The sequence below is a fragment of the Rhizoctonia solani genome, chromosome 7, assembly GCF_016906535.1.
Source record: "Rhizoctonia solani chromosome 7, complete sequence".
Lineage (NCBI taxonomy): Eukaryota > Fungi > Basidiomycota > Agaricomycetes > Cantharellales > Ceratobasidiaceae > Rhizoctonia > Rhizoctonia solani.
This window is the reverse complement of record NC_057376.1, coordinates 2282616-2303118: the sequence shown is the minus strand read 5'-3', so window position 1 is coordinate 2303118 and position 20503 is coordinate 2282616. Positions and strand designations below refer to the sequence as shown.

The window sequence follows — 20503 nt, the reverse complement described above, 5'->3', positions numbered from 1 at the left end:
AACCTAACCTAACCTAACCTAACCTAACCTAACCTAACCTAACCAACCTAACCTACCTAACCTAACCTAACTCATCACACTTAGATCCTCACCATGCCTTTGACTCCCGTTGCCCACTCCGTTCTCTACCTGTTCAAAGCTGCTGCTATGAACAAGTCACACCCGTTAACCTGCCCTCCCTGGACAAGCAACGTGTGGAGGGAGCTTTTTGGGCTGTTTCCTCTAAAGGGTAGTGAGGACTATTACGATGCTGAGATTGATGTAGTTGGCAACAGTGACCCACAGTTGGATTCAAGCAAGGAACTGGGCCTCACCATGCCCAAGTCTTCAATCGCCTCAATCACCAAAAATTGCCGGAAGGCACTTGGGCTCCATGAGCGTCAGGCTGCAGAATGCTTCCTGCAATATTTCTGGGATACCTGGAAGGCGGATTATGTGAGGAAGATACCAATCTGCAAGACAATCAAGTCCACTACTCAAGGCAAGAAAGGTGGCCCGGACCCTTATGGGTATGCTGCGTATTGCAACCTGGTATTGGCTGCAATCAACAGGAAGGGCGGCGTCATGAATCAAGTGGAGGAGACTTTGGGAAAGATTGGGGCTACTCCTGCCGATCTCTGGAAGGATGACAGAAGCTTAAACAGGGTGAGTTTTACATGACCAAGTACGTCTCAGTATTTGACCACAATCATACACGCAGGAACGTCCAGCTACCAAGCGTGTTCTTGAGCATCAGGTGCCTATAGCTGACACCCATGCAAGGCTGGAAGAACAAGATGTGCAAGCAGCTTTGGCTTGAGCCCTATTTGGCAATGCAGGGGTCAGCAGTCGTGGGACTGTTGTCCCAGAGCTGATCCCTACAATTTGTTGCTTTGCACAGCGCAAGTATGAGAACCTTGCGCGGAGCTTAAAGCGTAAGGTAACCACATCATGTGCTAGAATGCAAAAGGTCGACAGCAAACTGGAAGGTAAGCAAGCCAAGCTTCACAAAAAACGCCAAGCTAATGGATTGTTATAATAGATGCTCAAAGGCTCAGATCCCCCAAGGCATTGTGTGACGCAACAAGGGCTTTGACTGATTGGCAGAAGATAGCAATAGGGACAAAGGAGGTTGATGAGCTTCACTTCCTGTCCAGGGAACGTACACTGAAGCAGTTATGGTCAAGTCTTGGGTTTGGAAGTCTTGAGGATGATCTGAGTGAGTACCAACCAGCTTGTGTTTAAGTTATTTGCTTATAGGAACTCTTGAACCAGCGGCGTCAAAATCTAAAAGCAAGTCAACTCAAGATGGTCCAAGCAAAGAAGAAATGCAGGCTGCCTATGCTTACTATGTTGAGGAGTACTGCTATGGAGTTGGCTGTCTTGACAAGTCCAAGCTTCCTATCCCTACAGTTGGTGTCTCTGGTCTCCACAGTTTGGTGGATGGGTGCAAGGATATTGGGGTATTGCATCTCAAGTCCTTGTCCACGGAGGCTCTGTGGGCCCAGCTAGGACTGCCAGGTGTGGATCAGTTCCCGTTTGCAGAGCCTGGCACTGGTGAAAGCGCCAAAGACATGGCTCCACTGGCCAAAACTTGTGCGGTGCCGTTTTGGCATCAAGTGGTAGGCACTCTCAGAATCTTGGAAGGCGCTTTCACACAGAGAGTGGGCAATTGCGCCCAACCAACTTTACTGTGCAACAATGTTGGACTTGGAAAGACGGTGCAAATCATTGGGGTCATTAGCATGATCCAACATTACTATAAGCAACAGGAACTGCCAGCCAAAGAGCGTCTTGCAACACCCATGTTTATCCAAGGTGAGTGGCGTTTGTGTGGCTGATGTGCTGTTTGGTTGACTCTGACTCTGTGACCTGTAGAGCAAAGCTCGCCATACTTTGCAGGCCAAAAGACCATACCAAATTTGCCATCAATTGTCATTACTCCGCGGACACTTGGCAATCAATGGATGGAGCAATGGAAGAAGTTTACCCAGCTTGGTAGTTTTGTTCCTGTCCGGTACTCAGTTGAGAGCGGCACCCTTGAGAGCTTCTGCAGTGACCCAACAGGTCCATACTGCGCTGCAGCTGGACAAGACTTGGAGCATGCAGGGCGAGTGGTTATCATTGCAGACCTATTGGTAAGTGTACATTCATTGACTATGCTGGTAGAACTATTAAATAAATTTGGTGACCTTATCAGGCTATTGCAAAGGAAGCAAAACGGTGCTTACAGCTCCCTCCTGCATTCAAGGGTAAAGATGCAAGGGAGTATGAAGCTAAGGGCAAGACACCTGCTTTCAAGGCAGGGATCAGCAATGCAGGCTCACTCTTTGGAATGCGCTTTGGGTGGCAGCTGTGGACAAGATACACAATCTCCAAAACAGCAGTCACACTCAACAAGGGGTTCAGCTCATTACTCAGTCCTTGTCCTTGGTGATTGGAGCAACCGCCACACCATTGTTTACGTTGCTCAAAGTAAGTCATTTGACTATGTTATACACCAGCGCATCATTGACATTACGTTACGCCTGTGCGTACTAGTGCCTGCTTGCTCTTGGACGGAACCTGCGCTACCTGCCATTGCTTGGTGAGCAAGGAGTTCAGGTCTGGAACAAGATGCAGGAAATGCTGTCAACTGGTAATGAAAGTTGGAGGCTTACAAGCACAGCGGTAATTCAAGCCACAGTAGAAAGGGAGCTTCAAGCGGCACTTTTACTTGGCAAAATTCCCTTGTACAACCCCCGCGCTGCTAAGATCAAGGAAGAACTGGAAAGCAAGTACCAGGCTGAGGACCAGCGGAGCATCCTCCATATGATTCATGTCTCAAAGCAGCCACTAAACATGTTGCGCTTGCTTCTTCTCCCCATCATGATTTGTCGCACAAATGAGTCCTTAGACTATTTGGGCAGACAAATCTTGGATCTCCCGTTTGTACAGAAGTTCATTGCTTGGGCACCCATGAATGAAGAAGAGAAGGAAATGCAACGGGTCATCAATCAAGAGCACACACAGCAGAAGAGCAAAAAGTATGTCTTGCCCTTTTTTGCCTTTCTCTCAGATATAATCTCCTGTCTCCGTATTCTATCACACAACAACTGACTTTGTTGATGATTTATAACAGAACAAAACTGGCGCAAAAGGCTAAGGCTGCCAAGAGACAAAAAAGAAAGCAAGCGCAGGACAATGTGGGTGACAATGAGGATGAGGATGTAGATGAGAATGCATGGAATGGGTCTCAGGCACAGGGGGAGGTGGAACGGAGCAATTGCAAGAATGTCAGGTGGCATGTGAGTCAAATTTGCTTTCCCATATAAGCTGATTACACCAATACTTACAAATCTCAAATCAGAACTTCCTGATAGAACAGAAGTTTGCTGGTATGCTGGCTAAGCTGGGAGCGCTACGGCTGGAAGAGCAGGCTCAGGAGCTTGATCATGGTACCTTGACAAACAAAGTCACCGACGACTGGACAGTGGAGAATCCGCCCCAGAAGATGTCCACAAGGATGCAATGTGTCATGGGATTGATTGAGTGGTTCTGGATTGGCAACCCCAAACCCGTTGCATTGCTTGAGGATGGTACACTAGATAAAGCAAGGCTTGTGCAAGAACCTTTGCCCAGCAAGAAGCCGCGGAAGTTTCTCATATACGTCAAATTTCAGCAGCACCAAGCACTCATTGCAAAGGTCAGTGCTCTTATTTCTTGCAAGTTATTTGTAGCTTCACGTTTGATGACTGAAAATTATATCAGATGCTCACTCTCAAAGAAAAAGACTATGTGACGTACAACAGCTCTATGGCTACCACCAAGCGTCAACGGTCTGTTGAGAAGTTTGCCAATGACCCATCATGCCAAATCATGATCATCAGCAATGTAGGCTCAGCTGGTCTCAACTTGGTGGAAGCCTCAGTTGTGATCATTGTAGTATGTATGGCTCAATGTTTGCATCACTCAGTTTGTCTAACAGATTTTCCCATCTGCAGAGCAGTGTTTGGTCTGGGCTTGAGCTTGACCAAACCACGGGTTGCGTTGATTGCCCTGGGCAGCTGCAAGATGTAGCTGTATACAACATCATGGCGCCAGAGGGAATTGATCTGGCCCTGAATGTTTACGCAGATAGTAAGGCACAGCTCTCTAACCATTTCCTGAGCTTGCAAAGAACCTTGCAAACTGTGTACTCGGAAATTGCTCAGCCACACTCCAATGATCACGATGAGCTTGACTTGGAGGAGATCCCTGCAGTCCCTTCAACAAAGGGTACAAAACCATCCACTTCCAAAGCTGGGCCACACAAGAGAAAAAGCCAAAATGAACAATGCTCTCAAGATGCAAATGCTGTTCAAAAGCTAGCCCTAGCCAAGGCACTGGGATCACAGGTTTCTGGTGCTCCCTCAAGCAATTTGTCCTAGACGTCTGTAAGGACGTCGAGGAGGTGGGCGCTTGCGGCCGGGTGTGTCTAAGTAAGAACCGCGTAAGGCGGTGAGCAAGCTACCTACAACAACGGCCAACTATACTACGGTGACAAGGCCTGTAAGGGTGACAACAAACTATCTAAGTACAGTGTAGAAGTTGCTTAAGGCAATGTAGAACTAGTAAGCTAAGTAGTTACTGGACCTAAGGTCCTCATACAGTGATGGGATGCGACAAGAGGTAATCAACCTGGGTGTTACCATGGTTGGTTGGCCTCCTTATATATTACAGAACTATCTAATTACAAATACAATCATATGCAATACCATAACCAATAAGAACCCCGCTCCGCAGTCAGCCTTACTCATGCATACGTGTCACTGACGTGTCATGATGACGTCATAGGTGGAGGTGGCTACGTGTGATGAGTAAGCGCGAATGGGGACGTGGCTCGGCGCTTAGCGTATGATATAAGCGCCGAGATCACGTGATTGAAAATGTAGTCCGTTTGTCTTTGTTTAAATTTGAGAAAATGGGAATAAATTCCCTGGTATTGATTGTGTCTACAACACAATTGTATGTTGCTCCAGCCTAGATAAAGTTTGACCATTGCTGATCAGGAGCAACGTATTCTGACAGTAGTCCCTACAACACAGAGCATGCAACCTCTTCCAACATTATCAACAGGTGTCCTAGACGTCCTTTAAGGGGCGTCGAGGCAGCGGGCGCTTGTGGCCATATGTACTGAGTAAGAAACCGCCTAAGGCGGTGGGGATGCTACCTACAACGACGAGCTACCTAACTACGGTGACCACGCGCTATAAGGCAGCGGCGAGCTACGTAAGTACAGTGAGAACAATGCTTAAGGCGTGTACCTGAGTGTTACCGGCTGTAAGGCCTCGTACAATGTGTGGAGTGCAACAAGAGGTAATTGACCTGGGTGTTACCATGGTCGGTTGGCCTCCTTATATATTACAGAGAGTGACTAATTACAATTACAGAATATGCAAAACCTATTCAAATAAGAACCCCGCTCCGCAGTCAGCCTTACTCATGCATACGTGTCACTGACGTGTCATGATGACGTCATAGGTGGAGGTGGCTACGTGTGATGAGTAAGCGCGGATGGGGACGTGGCTTGGCGCTTAGCGTATGATATAAGCGCCGAGATCACGTGATTGAAAATGTCGTCCGTTTAACTTCGTTTAAAATCGAGAAAATGGGAATAAATTCCCTGGTATTGAGTGTGTCTACAACAACAGGAAGCACAGAACAGACTGATGAGTTGTTGAGTAAGTTCTTCTTGGATATTGATTGCGGAGTGCAAAGAGAATATTAACGTTGTGAAGTATCCCAGGGTGTACCTACCACTACACCAAATGCCATTGGTGCCCGGACAATGGTGGCCAGTAGTCAACAAAAGACTAAGTTCCATGCAAAAAAGGCAAGACTTGATCACTCTTCTTCTGACCCGTCATTGGTGGCTGCGGCAACAACACAGCCAAGTCAGCCTTTATCTGCGACAGGTATGGATTCATTTAAACACATTTTCTGCCAAGGTTGACACATGTTATCTGTTCAAGGGCCAATATTGGTGCCACCCAAGAAGCGCACAGCACCGTCCATGGATCCACCAAGCAGCATGCCAACACATACAGATCCAGCTGCCAGTGGTAGCTCTTCAAGACAAGCACCAATTGTTCCCAGGCCATCTGGAAGTGCGCAGCCAAGAGCAGCTACTGCTACACTGGAGCAGCTGTTGCAATTACAGCCTGGGTCTAGCTCCACAGCACCTACTACATCTGGGCACTCAGTAGTCACAGGAGGTGGAAGCTCACAGAGGAAGGTGTTCCGTCTGAAAGCATCAAAACTCTCAGCTAGTAATCACTCTGTTGACGCAAAAAAGTAACAATTTGAAAATCTGTATAGCAATTCACTGGCAAGTGCTTAATAATATTATATTGTATAACAAGCCATAGGGCCCCCTTTAGAAAGACATAGAATGGGTGTCTTTCCGTAAGGATTTTAGAAATAATTGGTCTCCTAAAATGGTCTGCTGGGATGGCTTGGAATTGGCCCGCACACAGGAGGCTGTGCAAGCTTGGTCCAACAAGTAGACCTGTCCAAAATGCCTTTCTGTAAGCCATGGCCCATGCAAATAGAAATTGCGTTCTAAAAGTAAAATTTGAATTCAATTCAATTTTACTCCTGTACCAAGTCTGCCCCAATTATCCAGTGTATGCAGGCATATGTTATCATATGTCATATATGAAGCTACAAAAGTATATAAAGGGCTGTATAACAGCTCAAGGATGTAATTGAATAACTTGGTACAATGAACTCCCTTAAATGCTTTGACTACAAAGAGGACACTTGGGCTCAAGAGGCACATTGGCGTGGCCCTTGCCTTTCCGCAAGGGCCTGGGGTTGGATCACGCGTTCTCAGCAGGCATATTGAAGCGGTGAGTGGGGAGCAAGTTTGTACAGGTGGGAGAGCGCAGAGGACTGAGGACAGGGGAGGCTGCTTTTTGTTTGCGCCACCCCTATCCCCTGTCTCTAATATATTGTAATTACTGTTGGAATATATGCAGTCACTGCAAAGCGCCAAACTCCCAATTTGGTTACAAATCTTCAGGGCCTTATCTTATCAGCTTGATCTTGTTCCATTCTAAAGCTTGATACGTGCTTTACAAAATAAAAGGGGGAGATACCCCCCCTCTCTAAAAAAAGATTTTAGAAGTTTAAAACCCCCCCCCCCCTCCAATATCCAAATCTGCGTCCAAGCGCATTCCACACCAAGTTCCACGGTGTGATCTGCATCTGGACTGGGCCTCATTTCTAAACTGACTTTTAGAACGTCTGGGACGTTCTAAAATTGTTACAGAAAGGCAGCCAATGGGTACATTTCTGTAAGGATTTCTTCTAAATTTGTTGTCCTAAATTGTTCTGTCAGGACAGGACGGACTTGGCCCGCACGGCGGAGGCTGTGCTAGCGCTTGGACTTCATGTATTGCCTTTCTGTAAGGAATGGTCCATGTAAAATAGACTTTACTTATAAAATCATAATTGAAATATTGATTCTATGCATGGGACCTAATACAAACACCTCTTGTGCCATTGAAGTTGTATATATATGTAGTACATCCACCTTGTGAAATGCGTTGGATACAGATCTAGACGCTGAAGGAGGGTGTTCTAAATATCTGGACCACCTATTTAGCAGGGGGGGATCAACCCCCCCTGCTATTTATTAAGGATGTATTTAGCTATGAAATGACACTTGATTGCGCTGATAAGATAACATCCCGCCAATCTCTTACCTTATTGGGATGTTGCTGACTTAAGGCAATTGCATATATTTGTCAAATAATCATTATTTCTTGTCTAAGACATGGGATAGGGGCCATTGTCAATAAATAGCAAGCGCCCCTATTGTAGCTGTCTCCAACCGGCTATCACGTATGCTTAGCTGCAATGTCTAGCACAAATCCTTTGTCTATCTCCAACACAACTCACGGCCAGAAAGGCAAAGATTGTGCCTCCACTCCATCTAAGCCGCCCTTGACTTCCATACCGAGCAACGTGGATGTACTACATATATATACAACTTCAATGGCCCAAGAGGTGTTTTTATTAGGTCTCACGCATAGAATCAATATTTCAATTATGATTTTAGAAGTCAAGTCTATTTTACATGGACCGTTCCTTACGGAAAGGCAATACATGAGGTCCAGGCACTAGCACAGCCTCTGCTGTGCGGACCAAGTCCGTCCCGTCCCAACGGACCAATTTAGGACGACAAATTTAGAAGAAATCCTTACGGAAACGTACCCAATGGGTGCGTTTCCATAAGAATTTCTTCTAAATTCCTTGTCCTAAATTGGTCCGTTGGGACAGGACGGATTTGGCCCGTACGGCGGCGGCTGTGCTAGGCTGTAGTGTTGCATCTGAGGCCAAGGGTGGGCAATTTGCACTTGGCTTACCTTGCAGAATAAGGTTCACAAGCTGGGATCAGGTGGGGTTGATTCAGGGCAACCGTGTGATGATTGAGGGTCTGGCTTGGTCTTTTGCTTACCTGATGTATACCATAGATAGACAGTATTGGCATGAGCAAACACTTGCCAATGGGTGTAGTTGTACGGAGTTTGTTTTAGTGCAGATATAGCCAAGGAAAAGAATAAATGTGCCTTTTTTTTTTGCTCTTGTAGAAAGAATAAGTTTGTAAATAGAGTTATATCAATACAAAACAATAGTAAAGACAGTAGTGTGAATAGAGAAAGAGAGGATGAGGTACTATACGGTTGAGTGCACCCGTATTTATACCTTTACATTATAGTCAAGTCATCTAGTAAATGACTAGGTATTGTTGCTTGACTCAATTACATGCATGTTCCAGTACATTCCAGATCCTTCTTGTATTTACTACTATATACATGGTATTTCTACAGCTCTGTCTCCAAGGATTGAGTTTGGGGAACGGTTGGGATTGTTGAATTAAGCACATTGCAATAGTATGATAGGCTGGAAGGCAATTGGGATGAGGTGTGAAGTACCTTTGCGTTGCATTTTTGCTGGGTTTCTGCCAAGTTTCACTGAGCTCAATATGTTATGTATTTTGAATTAAAATGGTGGTAAAAACTTATAAAAATAAAAGGGGGAGTCAAGTTTATTATTTATTGGCAGAATCATCAGTATACACACCCAATACTGTACTAGATTGCAATGAACGTCCTCCTTGCGCAAGGCTTGTCTGTATTGTCTAAACAAGTATTCTTGTCAAGCAAGTTGACCGTAACTGCTCAGAGAACTTGCTTCTCTGCTTTGAACGTTGAATATCTGCAAGTTTTGAAGCACATGTTGCGTTGGCACCGCAGAGACCGTCTGGACGGTGTTACAGAGACTGGGATTGAGATCAAGCCCAATGGTTTCAATTGTGTCTCTCATCTGTTTGAGAGCAAGACTTGCAAGAATGAAGAATAGTTGGAAGTTATTGATTCCATGTACATACTAACTTAAGCCTCATTATCATTTTATGTATTGTGCATGCACCGTACCAAACCAGGCTGAATATATGTATAACCCAACGGAATGGACCCATCACACAAGCCAGGGCACAAATTGCTTAATCATCACACCAAGTAACCACAAGCCTGCTTACTCTAGCACAAGCAAGTTGGCTTGGCTTGGCTAAACTTGGCTCATACGCAACACTACTAGGCTGTGCCAGTGCTTGGACCTCATCTATTGCCTTTCCATAAGGAATGGTCCATGTAAAATAGACTTTGTTTCTGAAATCATAATCAAAATAAATTGCACATATACTCCCAAATCTATTCTGTGCATGAGACTTGATGTATGCGCCTCTTGGGCCATTGAATATATATATATATATGTGTGCTATGTAGCCGCAGCAACATAACTCCTTACCCCTGTCAAGTATTGCAGCGCCGCAGAGACTCAGACAACAAGTATGATGACAACAAAGATAAACTTGTTTTTTGTCTGTGACTCAGTGGCAATGATCTGACTGTTCCTAGATTCTTGTATGCTTGCTATAAACACACTCAACAAGTTCCTCTCCCTCAATATTCTAATCTCTTTTGCGTTACTTGCCCTTGTTGAACCAGCCCCACGGTTGATCACAACCACAAAGCTATTGAGCAAGTACCAGTGATGGTGACCAAACCCACACTCCCACCTCAGCTGTAGCCAGTGTGTTTGTATGTAGTAATATTATCTGTATATATTAGTGATTTTGCAAATCTATGTACATAATCAAAGATCCCAAGTCAGTTGCTGTTCTTGCAAACTGGTGCGCTTGTTGATTGTTTCATGCTTGGTCAGTAGTGGCTAATCTTCTGTGTTGGATCACCAGACTGAGGGTGCATTCATAGGTGGGTCAAACAAGATAGGTCAAATGTTTTGTTGAGTACACGCAATGTTGTGATTAAAAATAATTATAGAGCTATATGTAAGGTTTTTGAGACATCTGGCTATCACATACTGGGTTCTCAAAGTTGTAAGCTTAGCTGCAAAACGTCAAGAGACATTTTGCATAAAACAATCAAAGGGGGGACAGCGCCAGTACATCCTTAAAAAATAGTAGGGGGTAGAGCGGTGGGTGGTCATGTGACTCACCCTAACATAACTGTGGGTGGTATAGTTGCATACTTGGTATGCAACTCTGCACAAGTAGAGCAGTTGGTGGTCATGTGACTCACCCTAACACAGTTGTGTGTGATATAGTTGCGTACTTGGTACGCAACTCTACATGAGTAGAGTGGTGGATGGTCACATGACTCACCCTAACACAACTGTGTGTGATATAGTTGCGTACCAAGTACGCAACTCTGCATGAGTAGGGCGGTGGTGGTCATGTGACTCACCCTAACATAACTGTGGGTGGTACAGTTGCGTACTTGGTACACAACTCTGCATGAGTAGAGCGGTGGGTGGTCATGTGACTCACCCTAACACCATTGTGTGTGATATAGTTGCGTACCAAGTACGCAACTCTGCATGAGTAGAGCGGTGGTGGTCATGTGACTCACCCTAACATAACTGTGGGTGGTATAGTTGCGTACTTGGTACACAACTCTGCACAAGTAGAGCGGTGGGTGGTCATGTGACTCACCCTAACACAGTTGTGTGTGATATAGTTGCGTACCAAGTATGCAACTCTGCATGAGTAGAGCAGTGGGTGGTCATGTGACTCACCCTAACACAATTGTGTGTGATATAGTTGCGTACCAAGTACGCAACTCTGCATGAGTAGAGCGGTGGGTGGTCATGTGACTCACCCTAACACAATTGTGTGTGATATAGTTGCATACCAAGTATGCAACTCTGCATGAGTAGAGTGGTGGGTGGTCACGTGATTCACCCTAACATAAATGTGGGTGGTATAGTTGCGTACCAAGTACGCAACTCTGCATGAGTAGAGTGATGGGTGGTCATGTGACTCACCCTAACATGATTGTGGGTCATATAGCTGCATACTTGGTACGCAACTGTGAGTACAAGGAGTAATCATTGATCATGTGACTCACCCTTACATTGACCATGGTGCTATACTTCTGCATGTGGTACGCAATTCTGTGTGGCATGGGTGGTCAGTTGTCACATGACTCACCCTAACTTAGGGGATGGTGGTATTGTTGTGTGTAAAGTACGCAACTTTTTGTAGGAGGGCTGATGCTTTCCCTATAATCCACCCTAACACCATATGTGGGTTGTGTCCACCTGGTTCCCACCCTGTGCCATCTCACATTTCACCCTGCAGTGTAGCTTGGGCCACCCTGCAGTGTAGCTTGGTTCAACCTACCACCAACCTACTACTTTGTAATAACCCATGATTACACCTGCTACCCCCCAGATTTGGGCTTGGGCCAGCATGCAACCACTTGTACTGGTCATGTGACCATGTACAGGACAGTCTGGGCATTTGACTTGATCCAATCAAGGTGGGTTAGCTTGAACAACTGTGTGTACAAGGGCCTGACATATTGTAGGGACAGTACCACACCTATTGAATTGGCCAGAGACCACTTGATCTCTGTTGGCCTCCCCCCAATTGTCACATTCAGTAGTACAAACCCTGACCTGGAACTTCCTGACTGCTGGTACCTTGCGTTTCATGTGTTGTGTGTCAAGGTTCTACATCTGAGCGGTGCTGCCCAAGTCATTGGGGCAGCTATTTGTGAAATAGAGTCTACAAAGGTATTATCTCAGGACGGATCCTTGATGCAGCTCCTTAGTTACCTCTTACCCCACAACTCCAACATGGTTATGTGAAAGTACTGCTATATCATTATATTTTACATACCGTCCATAAAATACACATTGGTCTGTTGGTATGGAACCCAGCACAATACTGACCGTCAAAAGTCCAAAAAAGCGCAGCAAACTTCCTGCTTAACCACACTTACCCCACCCAAACCAGAATATGCAAGGGCTCTTGTTGAGATCTAGTTACAAAATAAGGCCTGGACTCAAAGAGCACACATGTTGCAACCAGCCAAGGGTGGAAGGAAGGTTGCTTGTCTGGGACCAAAAATCTTGCAATCTGCAAGCTTCCAAATTGGGTACCATTGACCTACAATTCTCGGGACAAGATGCTGCCCATCTCCCTACATGGCATGCTCTAAGTTTATGTTTTGCTAGTTATTGGTGAAAAGTGTATATATTGTAATGTAATTGTGCAGAGCCCATATACCAATAGCAAGGAATGACAAAACAAACAAAAAAAAAGGGTTCACTACATTATTATACAACACGTTTGATGGGGGGGGGGGGGAGCAAAGACACGACAGATATTTCCCACCTCAGCTATTATTCACTCGAGAACCATGTCATCGTCTCCATCTCCGTCCAATGGTCGATTTGCGTGCTGAGGTGTTGTATGAGGGGCGCTTGGAACGGGCGAGACTTGCTGTACGGGGACAACGTTCCACGGGTTGTTTGGCTCCGCGCCCTGGTTTGAGCCAACCCCTTGACTGGGCATTGTCCCACTACTTCGCCGAGCTGTCTCTGGTCCTTGAGTTTGTCAACACGGGCCTGCATCGGCCGCCTGAGCAGGTTCATTGAAGAACGCAACTCCTCCTCGCGGTGGACCAGCCCAACCTGCTGAGGGTGGATTGGCTGCTCGCGCAGGCAGGGCCAGCCACCAACTTGGGGTAAGCGATACTCAAAAAACACAAGGGACTAGACTCACCGGCCGAACACCTCTGGCAGCTGCGGCCATCCTAGCGTACCTCAGTAGTTGCGCCTGGAAATTCCCTGGTCGTGCCTGAACCCCACCAGCTAACCCTTGCGCCTGCGTCGGCCCATCCCCTTCTGTGTGTTCTGCCGCCGCTGCACCGAACCTAAATCCCGCACCTGGCCCGACTGTTGGCAGGTTTGTAGGCACTGGCTGTGCTTGCGGTTGCTGCACCGTAGTGTTCGCTCTTCCTGTCATCCCGCGGGCGATATTGACCAATGCACGTGTGACAGTGTTGGTAAGGCCGCGTCGGGTTGGGACCTTGACTTCGGTTGCGACGGCGGCGGGGGGAACGGTGTTGGCGGAAGAGCCCGTGCGAGCAACCACGGTCTGGGAGTCCTCTTCTTCACAGGCGCTGTAAATAGACAAGTTAGTCCCAAGTGAATGAGAAATAAATAAGTTTTGGTAAAACGGTCACTCACCTACACCAGAATCGATGTCCTTCTGCCCAGGCCTTACTCTGGCACTCTTTGCCGCAGTACTTGGCCTTGCGACACCGTCAGCACTTGGCAAACTCTCTAGGGAACTCTTCCAATCGCCCACATAACATGTTGACGCACTGTCGAATTCCGCCCCGCTGATCGTCTTTTCGGCATGCGTTGCGCATGATTACGCCGACCCAGTATTGTATTTCGTGGGGGAGCCGGGGGAGAGTGGTTTCAGAGGGGGAGGGGCGGAGAGTGAATCGCTCGACCAGGGAGAAAACATTGGGCGACTGGGCAGTACTGGAGAGCGGTTGGGCCGAAGGTTTGGGCTCGTTACTCGCGTCGACGAGCGCACGGAGGGTCGCGGGAGTTTCGTAAAAGGCTTGTCAGACGTGTGGATATTTGCTAAGGTAAGCGAGTAGCTGGAGGCTGAACAAGACCTCCGCGTCGCCATACGGTCCAGGGTTGACAGGGACGGACAGACGAGTTTCTTGCGCGGTTTGCTCTATCTGAGCACCAAGGGTGGCAATGCTCGCTCGGGGCGTAAGCTCCGTACCAGGAGCGATCCGAGCCCTTGGAGTTCCGATGGCACCTGGGGCCCCGGGCGGAGCGCCCATCGCCAAGTCGTCATTTTGTTCGAGTGCGACGACACCAACGCCGACACCCTCGCCCGTCATATCCATCGCCATTGTACCGTCTCCATCCGCAGCGTCGACAATGCCAATCGTACGGCACTCGCCTTGCTGGGCCGTTTGGTCGTCCCCATCAGCTTCAGTGTCATCCCCATCCGTATCTCGTTCTCGACGAGGCCTGCGCGTTATCGTCCCTCGTCTGCCCGTGGTTGTAACCTCTCGCGTGGGTGTTTCGTCCGCATCGGACCAAGTTGGCCTTGCGACCGGTTGAGCGACCTGCCTTGGCCCGCCTTCATTATCCCAGATGGGCCTCCCGACGACGGTCCCGCTGCGATCGCGTCCAGGTACGACTACACTCCCAGTAGGCGTGCCCGAGCCAACAGGGGTGGCATTGGCCGAGGCGTCGGATGATTGGGCCGTGTTGGGTGAGATGGCACGGCCCATAACGGAAGAGTTGGAGGCAATGGGGATGGGAGATGCAGTGCGGATATCGAATGAGCGCGCATGGGAGCCGCTAGAGACTGCAAATGCACCCGAAGGACCGCTTGGTGCGGGGAGCGATGGGACTCCCACATAACCTCCATCCGAATCATTGGACATGCTTCGTCCGATAGCGGGAGGTGGAGGACTTGGTGAGGGGCCCATACTGCTTGCACCGCTCATATCCTCGTCGGCTTCTTCCGAACTGGGCTTGGGTATGTATTGGTTCGTACAGGGGGGAGAGCCGGAGGGGGAGCAGTGGTGGTGGCGATGCGAGGTTGTGGTTGTGCAATCGCACGCGCCCGCAGGTTGTTAGATGAGGTTGCGTGCTCGAGGGCGCGGGGAAGATCGAGGGCGCGCTGGCGTTCGAGGGCCTCTTCTCGCCTGCGCACGCGAACTGCACGGGACTCTCGAGGAGCACCGAAACCAGTGGCCGATGGGCCTGCAATGTGAATTAGTAAGAGTTCGTAAGAGTTCAGGGGATGCATGACGAATTGCATCGTCGCGGGCAGTGAGACCGATATGCTTACCGATTGCGAATCCTTTGCCCTTGAGCCAGACGGCGAGGATGCAACTAACGACTCCGAGGGCACCAGCCTGGACAACGCGGCGTCGGATATGTTGAGCCGCGTAGTCCAATATTGACTATGCACTGAAATGCGAGACTAAGCTTGCGCGTGGCAAGGGGATCGATTTGATAGGGGAAGGGGGTGCCGGGTGTGGGGATACATGCGATGATGCACGAACCAGCGGTAACAACAATAACATGCTTAGACACAACTAGCGCCAAGCTAACCGAGCGGCCCCTCTTGCGAGGCAGCAAGCTCGGCAGCCACAACAAAGTTACAATCCAACATCACTGGATTAGGGCTGTCGATGATAATGGGCCTTATCATGATTCTTATGATAGAATATGATCACGTGGAAGTTAGATTTGAATCAGATAATCCACCGAAATGTGATACAGTTTGATAAGATAAAGATATGATATAATCGAATTTTCTAGCAATCAATAAACTAATATCTGACATCATGATAATCCCTCGGCACCCGAGGCATATCGCACTTCGCCGTTCTAACGTTTTCCTAACACGTTGCATCCCTCTTGCAGTTGCTTCAAGCTCTCACCTCATGGCTGGCTCTGCCCTACCAAATGCGTCGCTACTTGCTGCAATTGAACGTCTCAAAGCAGCAACCGCAAAGTTACCCCTATCGACCCCTGAGGGATCGAATGAGGGAATAGTCTGGCGAAACTTCAGTCTCAAGCCGCAAAACATTACAGGAGCCATTTTTGAGACAATAGACCAAGCATTCACTCGTTGTTTTTCTCGTATTCCCGGATCTAACGCCGACCCTCTCGACAATATTCTTCGTGGCTCATGCGGCATGGATATTGTCATCCAATTCTTCGAGGAGTGTGCTCGATCGCCAAAACTGGATTCAGGCGCATCACATCTCACGGAGTTGAAGGTTGGACAACTGACAGACCTTGTCTATGCCCGGTAAGTGCTGTTCTTGTTTCAGTTTTCTGCCGAGAGCTGAAGATCTCGAAGTATCAAATCACTTCCCCAAGATCCCCAAGACAAACCTCTCAAGAAACGGCGCCATGGTGATAGCCGCCGGCATAAATCTGTCCGTGCAACCAAAGCTTTAGGAGCTAAGCAGGGTGGGGCCAATAGCTCGAGCGACTCGGATTTCAGCCCACACTCTGGAGCCTCTGGCTCCGAATCAGGTGAAACTTCGAGTGAGTCTGAGGGCGATGATGCTCAGGTAAGTAACTATGTAATAAATTATCAAGAAAAGATGATCGGGAGCCTAATATAGCTACTGTCCACTACAGCCAGATGACAACTTGAATATGTCCGAGGTACAACGACATAAGAGAAAGCGGCAGAAGGTATGATTCCCACAAATTCATAGCATCCTTGGTACTGATTGTATTTTTAGACAATTAACTCGATGGGTAGTACTGGGGGAGTGGAGGATAAACAGAGTCATGTAAATCCGAGTACAAATTCGATTATATGCGTCGGGAGGAAGCGAGGTCGATCTGCAATTGTTCGGGAATGGGCATTTGCTCATCACAACAAACCAGAAGCAAGTTTTTATCCAAATACGAATAGGCCGGCATGGGCCTATAAGTGTAAATACTGCCCGTAAGTGCATCATGGTAAATTCCAAAATTCCGATAATTCACATGTGTGTTGATTGGATAGATCAGTACACCATTTTCCTCGGACCCAAGAGGACGTCTCAAAGGAGAAGATAAGTGCCACAAATTTGGCTGGGCATCTCAAATCCTGCGAGAAATTACCAACACAGTACAAATTGACGGTGAAGCAGCGCACAAATCGACATGCCGAAACGCTCACATTGGCTCAAGCGTCCCTTGGCGAAATGTTCAAGTCTGCCAACCCCCGTCCTGGTCCGATTGTCATTACGCCATTGGCATTCCGATCTGTTCTAATCCAGGGAGTTGTGCGGGACAATTATCCCTTAACGTTTGGCGAAGGTAGAGGCATGCGACAGGTGTTTGCAATGGTTAGCCCCGACCTTGACCTACCAGTGCACTCGACAATGCGCAAGGACTTGAACAAACTATACGAGGTGTTGAGCAGACGTGTTCGGCAAGTCTTAAGTGTAAGCTCATTGGACATTTCATCCAAGTTTAGTATTAAGTACTTTTTAGGCACAAAACTCACGCTTTGCGATCACAAGTGACGCATGGACAAGCAAGAGTTTTGTGTATTCACTTGGTGGGGTTGTTGTCACATTTATTGACAAGTCCTGGAATATGCAAGAGTTTGTACTGGACATTGTCCATCTTGACGCCGATCACACGGGTGCAGGAATGGGGCGCCGGATATTTAGATCCCTGGACCACATGAATGCGGCAAGAAATGTTATTGCAAGTGTTACCGACAATGCCTCAAATAACCGGACTATGAATAACGAGCTCTCGGCGTGGCTCTCTAAGAAGTATGGGTTTCGCCTCAATGTCAGCCACATGTCTGTTACTTGCCTGTGTCATGCTTTACATCTAGTATGTGGGTGAGTTGTATTTGGGTGCCATTCAAATATTTCAAGCGTTTTGATTCTATGAACCACAGAGCAATTCTCTCGAACTTAAAAGCGATGGATCCAATAGAAAATGATGAGACATATTCCCTTGCTAAAGCATTTGAAGAAGGCAAAATTCTTGAACAAAGCGCTGAAGTCCTGGAAGAAGAGGAGCGGCTGCGAGGTGAAGAGAACAAATTGGCTACCCATCCAGCACTAGTTGATGCTTTGGATGAGGAGTTGAACAACACAGAGACCGTGAATCAGCCACAAATAGTAGCAATTCTAGACTCTCAGCCTACTCAGGTTGCGTTGGGTGACAAACTTAATTGTGTACAAAAGGTATGTGGTAAAAAGTAAGGTATTTTAGATTATTAACAACCAATATATATATTGGCTAGGTACATAGTATTGTTGTTGACATTACCTCAAGTGCAGCACATCGAAAGCGAATGCATACAATAACTCGAGCACTTGGCTTAGAGCTGCGTGCAGTGATTAAAAGTGTTAGGGTACGGTGGAACTCAGTGCTTGCAGAAATACGTTGTGCTATTCTCCTAAAAGCGGTAAGTTTACTGTTGAAGCTTATTGTACTCATGCTTATGTGTCTTTGAGGCAATCAATCAATATGTTGCAACACTGGATGATGGCAAGACTGGGGCTTTGCTTTGTAGGGCGCGTGCTCTGAAGCGCAAATGGACAATTACAGATGACAAGGGGGATGAACTTAACGAACTTGTTAGGATACTTGAGGTATGTCTGCAACCTCTCTTACAATGAGCTACAATGATAGACAATACTGCATATACAGCCTTTTGAATCTGCAACACAAGATTATTCTAGGCAAGGAAGAACTGTGTTACACTTGGTTCTACCAACCTATGCAATACTTTGGGAGAAGCTTACTGAAAGCCGCATACGTCTAAGTTCATCTTTGCTTGGCAGTAAGACAGCAGAGGCTCTAGTCGATGCGCTTAAGGCAGGTGAAGAGAAACTTGAAAAATATTATGATCTAGCTGTAAAAAGCAATCTCACATTGCTTGCTTCAAGTGCGTATCACATCTCTATTTACTACATATTTTTTTGCTGACAATCAAACTTTGTTGTCCTCTAGTTTTTCACCCAGGAATGCGCCTTAGGTATTTCCAAGATACACGCAGATGGGGGATGCTTGAGCCACAGTTGATGAAACGTGGAGAGGAGCTCCTTGAATACTTATATGAGCTATATAAAGTAGAATCAGCCTCCAAGAGGAATGATTCCAATCCAATACCTTGCCCTTGCTCATCAGAATCTCATGTTGGGTGGATTGATGGTCTTTTGGACATGAGCAATGAGGTGAACAATTTGTTCCCAGAAGAAATTCAAAGCTATTTGGATGGAAAATATAGGTATCAAGGCGGAGATATATTAGTTTGGTGGAAGGTATGCTCATTGAGCTTCTATTCAACACTTAAATGACATGAATCTTAGGAGAATGAAACGCATATACCCATCCTTGCTAAGATTGCTCAGGATATTCTTGCAATTCCTGCAACAAGTGTTTCAGTCAAGCGGCTTTTTTCTTGATGCAAACTTGTCATGTCTGACTACCAAAACATGTCTTTTGATACAGCACGTCAGCTTATTTCATGCCAACAATGGCTTGAGGCGGGACTGGGGGTAGATCTACCCAACTTTGTATCAAGTGATTGTATCTGACAACTAGCTATGATAGTGATTTGATAACAATACAAACATTACAAATCTGATAACATGTGATATCAAGACCCAGATTGTGATTGTTATCAAATAAGTGGGGCGCTTTATTTGATACTATGTATTTACAATCGGCAACAGCCCTACACTGGATGGTGGTGCTCGAGACAGTCTTCACAGATCACGTGATGCGTTGAATACAAAGGTCACGTGGTATATTTGATTTCTACGCTGCTTATCAAACTGATTAAGCCTTCACGTGAGCATTCATGAAAGCAAAGCATATAGCCAAAAACCAAGGGTATTGCAAGATTTGTATATATTGCGACAACCGGTCCGCTGTAAAAGCCATAGCCAACCTCTCCAGACACCCGTGCCAATATGCATCTAGAGTGTTTGTCACTGCCACCAAGGCATTTGTCAAAGGGCACCCAGAACAATCTATACACATCACATGGACGCCCGGGCACAATGGGGTCAAAGGCAACAAAACAGTGGACCACTTGGCCAACAAAGGAGCTGGAGTGATACCAATCCCAATATTCAATTGCACAATCACATGGGCAAGAGAACAGGCAACCCTCAAGACCGTACACTTTTGGTAGAAAGCATAGCTGGAGCACTCAGAGTCCAGAATTAACTTGAAATACTACATCCCCCGTCCACCTGCCCTTAAACTACATCCAATCTTTAATACCAGCAAATTGGGCAGGGACCTCAAGTGCCACCTCTTGCAATACCTCACAGGGCACGGACATTACGGAGAATACCATGCTCAATTCCACCATGACGTCGATCCCAGATGCACTTTTGGGGAATTGGATGAGACCATATTTCATTTAATTGCCTCTTGTCCCGCTACGGCGGGACACAGGGGAATACTTAGTGAGTTTTCCACCAACATCAATGACCCCACACTGTTTGGCTCCCTTGCAGGTCTTGAAGCAGTCGCAAAGTTCATTGCCAGAACGGGCATAGGCCAAAGACAAGGAGGCCCGCAGGCAGCCGCTCAAACTATGTAGTAGATGCGCCTCTAAGGCCGCCTTCCCATTCCCGCCCAA

The 20503-nt window shown here is 47.0% G+C and overlaps 5 protein-coding genes across 5 annotated transcripts; 4 read left to right on the top strand and 1 right to left on the bottom strand.

The window, feature by feature from the left end:
• Positions 1 to 93: 93 nt before the first annotated feature.
• On the top strand, positions 94 to 799 carry RhiXN_06881 (ATP-dependent DNA helicase; the record flags this gene model as incomplete). The annotated part of the gene is made up of 2 exons (XM_043326697.1): positions 94 to 645; positions 701 to 799. The coding sequence occupies 2 exons, from the start codon at positions 94 to 96 to the stop codon at positions 797 to 799; spliced, it is 651 nt and encodes a 216-aa protein (XP_043182129.1).
• Positions 800 to 940: 141 nt separating this feature from the next.
• RhiXN_06880 (Helicase conserved C-terminal domain) lies at positions 941 to 4388 on the top strand (the record flags this gene model as incomplete). The annotated part of the gene is made up of 11 exons (XM_043326696.1): positions 941 to 968; positions 1022 to 1198; positions 1255 to 1797; positions 1858 to 2117; positions 2180 to 2231; positions 2282 to 2454; positions 2521 to 3005; positions 3101 to 3266; positions 3329 to 3664; positions 3730 to 3903; positions 3963 to 4388. The coding sequence occupies 11 exons, from the start codon at positions 941 to 943 to the stop codon at positions 4386 to 4388; spliced, it is 2820 nt and encodes a 939-aa protein (XP_043182128.1).
• Positions 4389 to 5788: 1400 nt separating this feature from the next.
• Positions 5789 to 6298, top strand: RhiXN_06879 (uncharacterized protein; the record flags this gene model as incomplete). The annotated part of the gene is made up of 2 exons (XM_043326695.1): positions 5789 to 5915; positions 5973 to 6298. The coding sequence occupies 2 exons, from the start codon at positions 5789 to 5791 to the stop codon at positions 6296 to 6298; spliced, it is 453 nt and encodes a 150-aa protein (XP_043182127.1).
• Positions 6299 to 12724: 6426 nt separating this feature from the next.
• RhiXN_06878 (MYND Zn-finger protein) lies at positions 12725 to 15452 on the bottom strand (the record flags this gene model as incomplete). Its single annotated transcript, XM_043326694.1, has 9 exons — positions 12725 to 12862; positions 12904 to 13029; positions 13103 to 13502; positions 13570 to 13634; positions 13704 to 13954; positions 14057 to 14894; positions 14918 to 15126; positions 15215 to 15329; positions 15432 to 15452. 9 exons carry the CDS (start codon positions 15450 to 15452, stop codon positions 12725 to 12727), a joined length of 2163 nt encoding a protein of 720 aa, XP_043182126.1.
• A 264-nt stretch (positions 15453 to 15716) lies between these two features.
• Positions 15717 to 19313, top strand: RhiXN_06877 (Zinc finger, BED-type predicted; the record flags this gene model as incomplete). Its single annotated transcript, XM_043326693.1, has 12 exons — positions 15717 to 16186; positions 16238 to 16454; positions 16525 to 16581; positions 16632 to 16840; positions 16901 to 17324; positions 17374 to 17735; positions 17795 to 18086; positions 18146 to 18310; positions 18360 to 18497; positions 18556 to 18793; positions 18859 to 19169; positions 19218 to 19313. 12 exons carry the CDS (start codon positions 15717 to 15719, stop codon positions 19311 to 19313), a joined length of 2979 nt encoding a protein of 992 aa, XP_043182125.1.
• Positions 19314 to 20503: the final 1190 nt, after the last annotated feature.